The sequence below is a fragment of the Talpa europaea genome (genome assembly GCF_964194135.1).
Source record: "Talpa europaea genome assembly, chromosome: 7".
NCBI lineage: Eukaryota > Metazoa > Chordata > Mammalia > Eulipotyphla > Talpidae > Talpa > Talpa europaea.
Window position 1 is genome coordinate 11,914,967 of NC_140074.1, and position 12,237 is coordinate 11,927,203.

At 44.9% G+C, this 12,237-nt stretch overlaps 1 protein-coding gene across 1 annotated transcript; it reads left to right on the plus strand.

Moving 5' to 3' along the window:
* Positions 1 to 863: 863 nt before the first annotated feature.
* On the plus strand, positions 864 to 11,811 carry BAG1 (BAG cochaperone 1; the record flags this gene model as incomplete). The annotated part of the gene is made up of 7 exons (XM_084238752.1): positions 864 to 900; positions 2,239 to 2,367; positions 3,856 to 3,938; positions 7,237 to 7,350; positions 10,225 to 10,332; positions 11,119 to 11,181; positions 11,722 to 11,811. The coding sequence occupies 7 exons, from the start codon at positions 864 to 866 to the stop codon at positions 11,809 to 11,811; spliced, it is 624 nt and encodes a 207-aa protein (XP_084094878.1).
* Positions 11,812 to 12,237: the final 426 nt, after the last annotated feature.

The window sequence follows — 12,237 nt, forward strand, 5'->3', positions numbered from 1 at the left end:
CTTCTCCGCCTTGACTTCCGGCCCCAGTGCGCAGGCGCAGCAGTGCTGCTGGCGTTTCCTGATCCTTTTTCCGGGTTTCAGCTCGGCCTTCCGGGGAAGGGAGCGTCTGCCGGGGGGCGTGGCCTCGGTGACGAAGTGGGCGTGGCTTCACCCGAGCAAGGCGGGGCCTCGGCGAGTGGGCGGGATCCGGGGGAGCGGCGTGGCGGGATAGGGCGGAGCGGGAGCGGGGCCTGCTCGGGGGGTGGGGTCGGCAGCCGGGGCGGGGCGGGAGGGTGTCCCCGCGGGGTTGCAGGACGCTGACCTCTGCTCCCACCGCCCGGCGGTCCTCAAGCGCGGGTCTGGCGGAGCGCGGGAGCGCGCAGAGACCGCGAGGCGACCGCGAGCGGCTGGGCACCCGGCGGCGCGCCCCTCGGCCCGGCCGGGAGCCGCGCCAGGCGGAGCCCCAGGCCCAGCGCGGCCCGCCTCCCTCGCAGCGACCCTCCCTCAAGAGTGCAGGCAGCGGACATGCCCGCTCCACCCGGGGCACCCCCGCCGGCGCCCGCCGACCGCGGGTGAAGAAGAAAGGCCGGCCTCGCTCGGCCCGGAGCGAAGAGGTGGCCCGGGCTGAACAGGTGGCCCGGGCTGAACAGGTGGCCCGGGCTGAACAGGTGACCCAGGCTGAAGAGGTGGCCCTGGCTGGCGAGGTGGCCCTGGCTGGAGAGGTGGCCCTGGCTGGAGAGGTGGCCCTGGCTGGAGAGGTGGCCCAGGCTGACGAGGTGGCCCTGGCTGGAGAGGTGACTCGGAGCGAGGAGGTGACTCAGAGCGAAGCGGGAATCCCGGGCGAAGAAGTGACTCAGAGCCAAGAGGTGGCCTGGAGCGAGGACATGGCGGCCGCCGGGCTCACCGTGACCGTCACCCACAGTGAGCGCGGGCGGCGGGGGGGCGCGGTGCGGTGCCCGGGAGTTTGGCCACGTGCGCTCCGGTAGCGTGTGTCCTCGTGTTTGTCCTGGCGTCCCCAAGTGGGGTTCTTGTTTGCACCGGTGGTGCTGGCTGGTGTGCGGGTCTGTGGCTGCACGCCTGCCCATGTAGTGTCACAAGCCTGTGTGTTTTGTCTCTCTCATGCGTTTGGCCGCCGATGTTCGAGATTTATGTCGTTCTCCTAGTTGTGTTATCGTGTGCCTGCAGGTTACCGTGGTTCTTATTTTTTTATTGTCAGGTTTGTATTTGGCGACGTGGTGTGTGACTCCCGTGTCTGGACACTTACACACCTGCCGAGTCTGGACTCATGTCCACTGTTTGAGTGGTCTCTGGGTCCCCAGCATTCTGCAGTCTGCCTCCTGTTGGAATTGACATAGAACCAGTCAGTTCACCAGAGAGCTGAGTCCATGAGGTTTTCTCAGGTCCAGCTAGGGGAGACTTCAGTGCCTCTGAATCTGGAAACCAGGATTCTAGATCCTGCAGTTTTGAGTGACCTTAAGTGGTCACACCTGTCTAGGCATCTGATTTCTTTTCTCTGCATTGTAGTTAACACCTACTCTGCTGATTTCATGTGGCTTAGCAGGCTCAAGGCTTGGAGTGATGCATGGGATATCACTCATGGGACATCAGTAAGGAGTAATGTTACCTCCTTACTGCCCACATAGGTGGAAAATAATTGACTTCTTTGCTACAAAAAGAAAGTTTCTGCTTTTCAAATTTATTCATTTGTCTGTTCACCGTGTCCAATGGAAGACACATGGAAGGAAAAACAGTTTCTTAACCTTGGCAGCAAGGGAGTCAAGGCCACTACTATGCAATACAACATACAGAGCACTCAGGCCACAGGAGACAGATGGCTTGTGATGAATTGCGTGGGTTTTGGAATCAGATGAGGTCAAGTTCCAGCTCCATCGGATAGGTCTCCAAAGGCAGGTCTTAACTGGACTGAACTAACAGTTTGCTGATAAACAGTAATAGGTACCTATTTCATGTAGTTCTGAGAATGAAAATAATGGATGATGTGAGCCTAGGATAGCTCCCTTTGCATATTAACTGCTTAAAATGTTAGCTACTATGTCACTAATATTGTTAGTTACTGTAATTGAGGAATCAAAAATCCTTGAGCATGTCTCCAGAGGAAAATTTGGCAGATGGGAGAAGAGGCTATTTGGAATAAGTGGCATATGAAGTCAGGCTTAAAGGCTGGGTAAATAAAGATAATAAAATGTCAGCCTATATTGGTTTATGTGAAATACTTAACAAGTGCCTTTCTCTCCCCAGGCAATGAGAAGCATGACCTTCATGTTACCCCACAACAGGGCAGTAGTGAACCAGTTGTCCAAGACCTAGCCCAGGTTGTTGAAGAGGCCACAGGAGTCCCGCTGTCTTTTCAGAAGCTCATTTTTAAGGGTAGGTATTTCTCTTGCAGCTTTGAGTCTTTATTCCTAAAGGGCATGTTTAAAACACCCTTACCTAATGGATTTTTTCGAATTGGGACATTTCTTGTTTATTCCTTCAATAAGCATTTATTGAGGACCTACTCTGACTGGACACTTTAAAATATTTGGGCAGGTATTAGAGTTGACATCTTAGAAGTGTTGTAGAAATTTTACCATTCGATGAAGCACATGGGCAGTCTTCCCTGGCTCAGATCCTCTTCCCATTGTATATTCATATGGTACTCCCTACTACTTCCTGCATAACTTGCATTGAAATTATGATCAAGTAGTTGCTTTCTTAGTTGCTTCACATCTGGTTTCTCAGAATAACAAACTCCAAGAGGGCAGAGATACTCCTGTGTGCCTAATGCCCAGCATAGTGCTGACAGTGAATGTCGAACAAACATACCAGGGTCTGGATATGGCGGATCCAGATCCAATGAATGATGCTCATTTCTTTCCCACCCCCTTCCTCAGTCCTCCCATCCCTATGGGAACCCATAGGGTTCTGATATTCTGAAATCTGATGGGGCCAGGTTTATTCTATTTGGTGCCAATTATTATAAAGAATTTAATGATGGAGAATATTTTTATTCATAGCGCAACTCCTTATCTTTTCTTTTAAAAACATTTTATTTCAGAATTATGAAAGCAATCCATGTTTTAAAATAGAACAAAGCATGAAGAATATATTCTCTTGAATAAAGCCCCTCATAACATTTTAGTATATTTTTGTCCAGCTATTTTTTTTGTTTGTCTTGGCATCTGGAAGGGTAGGTTCTTGTTTGTGTTTGTTTTATTGTTATTCTTGATAAAACAGATTGCATTGATTATACAGGGTAGCTACCTGGCTGGCCGGGGATTGAACTCATGCTGCAGAGGGTGCTCATTGCTTCACAGTGCTGTGCTTAACCCCTTGCGCCACCAGGGAGGCCCTATAAATTTTTTTCTGATGACACTGCAATCATCATCATTTATTGTGGCATTGAAGTTTTATGAAAAAATAAGCTGTGTTGCTTACTCTCAAAAGTCTTCTATTGTAAGGCCTCCCCTGGTGGTGCAGCAGTTGAGCTCTGGGCTGTGAGGCTGTCCGCAGCCTCTACAGTGCCAGTTTGTTCCCCGGCTGCAGGCGAGGGCCCCACAAAAAAAAAAAAAAAAAAAAGTCTTCTGTTGTACTGATGTATGGTTGATCAGTATAATCTGTAGTCTGTCCCTGAATTTTTGGCTCACTGTTGTGAATAAAGTTGCACAAAATTACTGTATAATAGGCACATGTCCAATTATTTAGGATAAATATCTGAAGTAAAATTACTGGGTTAGGACAGCTCCTTAAAGTTTACACCAATTTCTCCTCTTCTCATTTGTGGACACACTTGTCTATTTCCTGTACCCTTGCTGAAATCTATTTTCAGTATTGTACGATTGTTACAGTTTGACATTACTTTTTTTTTCTCCCCAGGAAAATCTCTGAAGGAAATGGAACAGCCATTATCGGCAATTGGAATACAAAATGGTTGCCGGGTCATGTTAATTGGGAAAAAGGTAAATTACTTTTTTTTTTACCAGAATGCCTCAGAATTATATGACTAAGGTTATCTATACATATTTTTGTTTAGAAGGCCAAATTGAGGACCCTGGTTCTATATTGGTGAAATAGCACTTTAAACAAATACAATCTCTGCTTGTTTGATGTCACTACCAGTTTTCTTGTTCTCATGCCCTCCAACTCATTGGTTAAGGGTTTTGCTCTGGGAATTAGGAGAAGTAATACTGCCTCAACAACATGGCTTTTATGTTGGTGGGCAAATCTCAGTCTCATTAAAATGGTATCTGAGACAGACCTTACTGATTCAGAGGGGGATTTGTAAGAAAGAATTCTGTTCAAGAAAGAAAACCTGTACACTTAAAAATTAAGTACTCTGCAAATTTCAGGAATCTTTCTCCTTTTAACTTCCCTTTTTACTAAAATCTCCCACAATGAAAACAACCCTCTTTGGCTGGAAAGAAAGGTTCAGACTAAAGAAAACTGGCAGGGTGGGGGGAAAGAGTTGACGAGAGGTGAGCTCCTGGGATGATGAGAGAGGACCTTGTCAGCCCTGTATTGTGACACAGTGAAATTGTTGGTGATATGAAGTTCTCTTCAAGTGAGGTGGCTGATTCACAGTGAAGAGAGGGCAGAGATTAGCAAAGTGGAGGCAAGGAAAATCTAGTCCAGACTTGGAACTGCCAGGAAACGAACTTAGGATTTGGCCACAAAGAAGAATGTGAACAATTCGGGATAGTATGAAAGCAGAATGCTGCTGGCCTTAGCTACCAATTACTTAGGTGAGAGAAGGGGAAATATTCTAGATTTCTTACTCAGGGGTCAGGGAGAATGGGGCTGGACAATGGGCAGAGCCCAAAGGTTGAATTTGAAGAAGATATGGGGCCCCCGTTTGAGCTTTTCTGGGGTGTGTGGAGCACAGTCTAATTCAAGTCTCAGCTCCTCCAGCTCTTGGGTTATACAACCTTAGATTACTTTACGTTAAACCTCAGTTTCATCATCTCAAAATAGTACCTCTCTCATTGGGCTGTGGTAAGACTTAAATCAATAATACAGGTAATGTGCTTAGGATACTACCTGGCATGGTGGGAATATTCACTCAAAATATTCATCATTGTAATCATCATATTAAATAGAAGTGCTTAGTTGGTGGATGGCATGTAGGAACTCCATTGAAAGGAGTGATAGGATTCCACTTGTCTTTCCCATTCTTGACTCCACTGTGATTTGTTTGCCCCACAGGGTTTAGTCTAGCTGTTGATATTAGCCCTAGGCTTAGGTTTTATCTGGCACTTAAATTGGCTCATTCTCTGAACCCAAGTTGTCAGAATGTTTACCTAATACATTATCTCTAGACTTGAGTCTTTGTAGATAGAAAATCTTTGTGCATAATCCTTTCGCTTACTTTCCAAGAAGCAGCTGAACTAACACTATATTTTCTTTTTAATTTGTTTTTTTTTTTTTACATCTTTGTCCATTTTTGTAAAGTGTTTGATTTCCCCCAGTTGTAATCCCCATAAAATTGCCACCACCAAGTCACCCATGAACCATCACCATATGCTCTTTCCGCCCCTGCTTTGATCCCTCGCCCTCTGCTGCTGTGTGTCTCTGATTTATAGTTTGCCCGCTAGTTTTATCTTTTTTTTCCTGATCCCTTGTTTGGTTTCTCTATATTCCTTCTATAAGTGAAGCCATTGATATTTTTCTTTTTCCTTCTGACATATTTTTCTGACCATGATCCCTTCCAGCTCCATCCATGTTGCTGCATATGGCCTGAGTTTATCTTTTTGGATTGCTGAATAGTATTCTTTTGTGTATATATATATCTTCTTGATCCAGTCATCTATTTCTGTGCATTTAGGTTGTTTCTGTATCTTAGCTATTATAAATAGTGCTGCAATAAACACAAGAGTACAGGTTTCCTTTGGGTAGATTGCTAGGAGTGGAATTGCTGGGTCATATGCTAGCTCCATTTTCGGTAGTTTGAGGGTCCTCCACACAACTTTTCACAGTGGTTAGATCAGTTTGCATTCCCACCAGCAGTGTAAGAAGGATTCCTTTTTCTCCACATTCTTGCCAGCATTTGTTGTTACCAGCTTCTTTAAATGGGCCATTCTCACCAGCATGAGGTGGTATCTTATTGTGGTTTTGACTTGCATTTCCCTGATTATAAGTCATGTTGAGCGTTTTTTTTTTTTTTTTTTTTACATATACCTGTGGGCCATTTGCATTTCCTCTTTGGAGAAGTATCTTTCTGCCCATTTTTTGGCTGGGTTGTTTGCTTTGTTTTTGGAAGTTGTGTGAGCTCTTTGTAGATCTTTGGAATCAGTCCCTTATCAGTTATAAGGAGTGCAAATATTTTCTCCCAAACAGTAGGGTGTCTCTTTGTTTTGGTTATTATCTCTTTTGCTTTGTGGAAGCTTTTTAGTTTCCTTTTGTCTCTTTTCCTGGAGATGAGTGCTCAAAGATGTTTCTGAGGTATATGTCATGGAGTGTTTTGCCTGTTTCTTCTATATATTTTATGGCTTCAGGTCTTTATTCAAGTCTTACTCATTTTGAGTTGCTTTTTGTGTATGGTATGTGGTAGTAGTCTAGTTTCATTCTTTTGCATGTGGTGGTCCAGTTTCCCCAACACCATTTATTGAAGAGACTGTCCTTGTTCCATTGCATATTCTTTGCTCCTTTGTCATAGATTAATTGTCCATATATATGTGGCTTTATTTCTGGGTTTTCAATTTGATTCCATTGGTCTGTGTGTCTGTTTTTGTTCTAGTACCATGCTGTTTTAATTATTATGGCTTTGTAGTATAGTTTGAAGTCTGGGAGTGTGATACCTCCATTCTCCTTTCGAGTAAGACTATATTTTCTGGCTTTGTAGTATAGTTCGAAGTCTGGGAGTGTGATGCCTTAATTCTCCTTTTGAGTAAGATTGATTATATGTGCTTAATTGTGGTCAGGTTTTATTTTCTGGCTACTATTCTTAAATATTTTTTTTAAGATTTATTTATTTATTTATGACTGCAAGAACTGGGTCTAGGCTAGAGGTGAGGGGTAAGAGGATTCACCAGAGACAGAGTGGGGAGCAGAACAGGCAGATCTACTGAAATACACTGCTGAGGGGAGCAGCGGGCAAGACAGGAGAGGTCTGCTGTACCATGTGGGTTAGCTCCCTGGCCAGAGAGTGAACCATGCTGCAGTGGCTGGTGATAACTTGGTAGTGCTATGTCTTTAACCCCTGTGCCACGAGACCCCTACTGTTCTTAATTATTAACTTCATTTTACTCTGAAACATTTTAGAATAGTCCAGAGGAAGAGGTTGAGCTGAAGAAGTTGAAAGATTTGGAGAAGTCTGTGGAGAAGATAGCGAACCAACTACAAGAATTAAATAAAGAACTTACTGGAATTCAGCAGGTAACTCGTTTTAGTGAACTTTGACTTTTTGTCTTCTACCAGAACTTTGTGGAGACACACTGTGTAGTTACCAGGGCAGCTTCTGTAGTCAGACTCTCTGGGTTCAGATCCTGGCTCTACTCTATCACTTTGGACCCGTTTGCCTTTATCTCAAGTGCTTCTCTATATAAAGAGAATAATGGTGGTACCTCCCTCTTAAGGTTGTTGTGAGGATTAAACAATGAAGTTTGAGCCTGACACATATAAGTGCTTTTTTTAAATTATTTTATTTTCACATCATTGTTCACTTTTGTATAATGTTTGATTTCTCCCCCAGGTGTAATCCCTATAAAATTCCCACCCCAAATCATCCATGAACTGTCATCATAGTTTCTTGTGTTCTTCCCTCTCCCTTTGTTACCCCCCCCCCCCATACTAGGTGCTATTTAAGTGTTACTGTCATTGTTACAGTCAAAGCCCAGCCAACAACCATTTGTGCTCCTAGGAGAGCACCTGCCAGCCTAGGATCTATTTGTTTCAGTCTAGTCTGTTACAGTGTGCTTAGCAAGGGGACATTTAGTTCTATAGAAAGTTGAAGTTGTGCATGTTCTTAGCAAGGGGCCATTCAATTCTTTGCATGGAGTACTGAAACCAAGTAAGGATTGGGTACAGCTCCAAACAACTTATTACTCCCCCAATTGCTTTTGTAACTGGATATGTTTGTGTTTTAATTACAAAAGTAATACATGCTGTGATTGTAAATATTTTATTTTATTTTTTTTTTTTTTAGATTTTTTTTTTTTTTTAATAGAGGCATGTTTTTCTTTATTTGTTTGCTTGTTTGTTTTTGTTTTGTTTATACATGCACTGGGTACAGTCAGAGGCGCGGGAGGGTGAGAGAATTCACCAGAGCCAGAGCGGGGAGCAGAGCAGGCAGAAGGACCGAAGTACACTGCTGAGGGGAGCAGCGGACGGCAGGAGGGGTCTGCGCGCCATGCGGGACCCTCCTCCGGTGGCTGGGGAGCAGCCGGGGATCGAACCGGCGCCGCAGAGGCCGCGGGCAGCTTCGCAACCCAGCGCTCTACCGCTGCGCCACCGGGGCGGCCCGTAAATATTTTAAATAAACGTAAGGGCACTTATAGGGAAAATAAAAGTTACCTGTAAGACCTAACTCAAAGCAGTTTCCAAGATTGGACTATGTTTTCCCTTAAAAAACTATTAGCATGGGCCTCCCCGGTGGCGCAGCGGTTGAGCGCTGGGTCACGAAGCTGCCCGTGGCCTCTGCGGCACCGGTTCGATCTCTGGCTGCTCACCCGCCACCAGAGGAGGGTCCCACATGGCACGCAGACCTCTCCTGCCGCCCGATGCTCCCCTCAGCAGTGTAGCTCGGTCCTTCTGCCTGCTCTGCTCCCCGCTCTGGCTCTGTTGAATTCTCTCACCCTCCCGCAATTCTGACTGTACCCAGTGCTTGTATAAATAAATAAATAAATCTTTAAAAAAAAAACCCAAACTATTAGCATGTTATGTATACTCTGTAAATTGTTCTCTTACTGGATAAAAAATTGAACTTTTTCCTATGTCATTAAAAATGATCAACAGCTTTCAGCAGCTGATGACATGGGATCTCTGTCGTGCTAGCCCTTTGATCCTCTCCTGAAGCTCCTCAATAAATTGTTTGATCCCCTCTCTCAAATGATCATACTTTTTAAAACTTGGCATAATATTTAATCATAAATGAATATATGGTTTACCTGACTATTCTTTAGTGCTCATCAACCAACATTTTCCCATTATGCATAAAGCTTCTTTGAATGTCCTTGGGCAAAAATCTTTTTTGACCATTTTTTTGGTAGGAAAAATTCTTTGAGTTGGAATTGCTGGCTGCTATGTACAGCTTTTGCTACATATTGTCAAATCTGCATTTGTAGGTGTTAGCTTTGATAAACATCCTCAGAGGTCCCTGCTATCCACCTGTTGTTACCAGCTAACTGGTCATTAGGCTAACCAATGGGACTCAACAGCAAGACAGTTTAATAAAAATAATTTATGTGTGGCCATTTGCTAGCACTGACTGTCAGGGTTTATGTTAAGAGTATTTATTGCCCTTTGTCCTCATGGTAACCACTGGGGTGTGGGTATCATAATCTCCATTTAAAAAATGAGGACAGGTCCTCCCTGGTGGCGCAGCGGTTGAGCGCTGGGTTGCGAAGCTGCCCACGGCCTCTGCGGCGCCGGTTCGATCCCCGGCTGCTCCCCGGCCACCGGAGGAGGGTCCCACATGGCGTGCAGACCTCTCCTGCCGCCCGCTGCTCCCCTCAGCAGTGTACTTCGGTCCTTCTGCCTGCTCTGCTCCCCGCTCTGCCTCTGGTGAATTCTCTCACCCTCCCGCGCTTCTGACTATACCCAGTGCATGTATAAACAAAACAAACAAACAAACCAGCAAACAAATAAATAAAGCATGCCTCTATTAAAAAAAAAATAAAAATAAAAAAATGAGGACACCCAGAGTAGTTAACTAACTTCTTCAAGATCACAAATCAGTAAATGGCAGTCAGGATTTAAGCCCAGGCCTGTGAATCTCTAAGCCCTGTGCTCTTTAATGCCTGACTCTTGATACAGGTAAATGCTCCTGGCTTCACCAGAGTCAGACCTCAGAAGGCATTTGCAAGCCCTGGTGGGCCGCATGAGATAGAGGAGCCTGCAGCCTGTTACAGTGCTTGTGTTGGCTCAAGGCCAACTTTTCTGTTTTTTTCTGTGGTGAAATGGTGGGTGTGAGATCTGGCCTAGCCTGTTAGGTGAATGTGACCATAAGATGTAGCTACTTTGTCAGTTCCTTGGCTTGGGGTTTTCTGTCGGCCTCAAGGAATCCTTGCAATAATGCTTACTCCTCCACAGGGTTTTCTGGCCAAAGACTTGCAAGCTGAAGCTCTTTGCAAACTCAACAGGAGAGTAAAAGCCACAATTGAGCAATTTATGAAGATCTTGGAGGAGATTGACACGCTGGTAATTCAATATTCAACTGAGAAGAACCAGTTTCCTTTGCTTATATTTCAGTTACATTCTTCTTACTGCAATCTTATTGTCTGAGCAAGCCCGTTACCTGAGGATGTTTAGTACCTACTATGTGTCAGACACTGCTAGATCCTAGGTGAATACAGATAGGTAAGACAGTTCTGATTACAAGGCACACTCATTCCACCAGCATGGGGCTTTTGTCATTTTTATTTAGTCACATCCTAGTACAATCCTTAATTCTCATGAAGCTAAACCCAAGTGATCCATGGTCTCATGGTCAGAGAAACGCAGTGCTTTGCTTTTCTGATATTTATATGACTTATTTATGTCACAGAGCTCATTATCTGAATAATTCAGTCAGACTAGCTTCTCATGAGACTATTGAGAATCATTGATTCCATGTTCCCTTTTACAGATGAAGGTAATGGTTATTTCCAGGATGATGCCTCATTCTTGAGGATGAACTACTTTGCTTGGGGTTGGGATGAGATTATACTTTGGGCAGGACATACTATCCATACATGAGAAAGTGAAAGGACAAAATCCACATTACAAGTCAGTTTCCGTGACCCACATTGAGAATAAAGGGAGCTCTTATAGGGGCAAGAGCCATTAGAAAGTCCATGTAGGATCCAGACTCAGGGGAAGGATTCCCAAACATGCATGTCTCATGGATATCAGTGACCTGTGACATATTTGATGGGTCTTGAATGGTTGTTTCAGACATGTCACTTTTCCTAAAATCTATTTATATGTCAATTTATTCTTTCATAGATTCTGCCAGAAAATTTCAAAGACAGTAGACTGAAAAGGAAGGGTTTGGTGAAAAAGATTCAGGTGAGTTGTAGGTAGAGCATTACAAAGTAGAATGTGTTGGTTTGTTGGTGTGTTTATTATGTGTCCACAGTAGAGCAGGATAGATGTGTGTGGCATGGCCTTTTTTTGGTTGCTGTTTCTCAACATGAATCCAGAATATTAGACAAGAGCCTCTTTCCTATCCCTGTAATTATATATAAATTGCAAGAATTTAGGGAGGACGATCCTTGGGGAGCAGATAAGGCTGACATGTTACACAATTCCAGAAGACACACCCATTGGACAGGGTCCCCTGAAGTTGTGCAGTTGCAGTACGGTGGCCCCAAGGCAAGGCCTTCTGTCCTCACCACCCTTTTGGGGGTTGTAGGCTTAGAGCATTGTCAGAAACCCTGGTCCAGTGGGTCCCTCTTCCTCCTTCCCCTAACCTTGGAGCCCAGGCCATCTCCATCTCTGCACAAGGTTTTCTGGGTTCCTCGAATGGCAGAGCAAAGAAAGAACCTTTCATGGGCGGGGGTTAGCTAGTCCTGAATGGACCCTCACTGCCTGGCATTTATCTTTCAGGCATTTCTAGCTGAATGTGACGCAGCGGAGCAGAGCATCTGCCAGGAGACAGAGCGGCTGCAGTCTACAAACTTGGCATTAGCCGAGTGAGGTGAGGTGGGAGAGGCTCTGAAGAACAGCACCACCAGCTCTTCCTTCTCTGGAACAGAAGTCGCCTGATTTCTCCAGGGTTGTGGGGGTCATTTGGGTGATTGCCGGTTTTCTTACTGCCACACCTATTCTCAGTGAACAAGTATTGTCTTTGCAACCTTAAATGGTTCTGTTTTCTCATCCTGTCTCTTTGTGACTATTGTCCAGCAGCACATCTTGTCTAAAGGCTTCCCTGCCCAAGTCTTTCCGGCTCCTTTGACCTTTGTGTGCTTCCTTTGGCCTGGTGAGAACGCTCAATTGTCCTGGGATAGTTCCACTTTAGCCCACCCTGATTTTTCAGATATGGATGCCCTTTTTGGTCTTGTGATCCCATAATCCCATAGATGTAAACCAGAATCACCAGGAGGTTGCATCTAGTCAGGAATG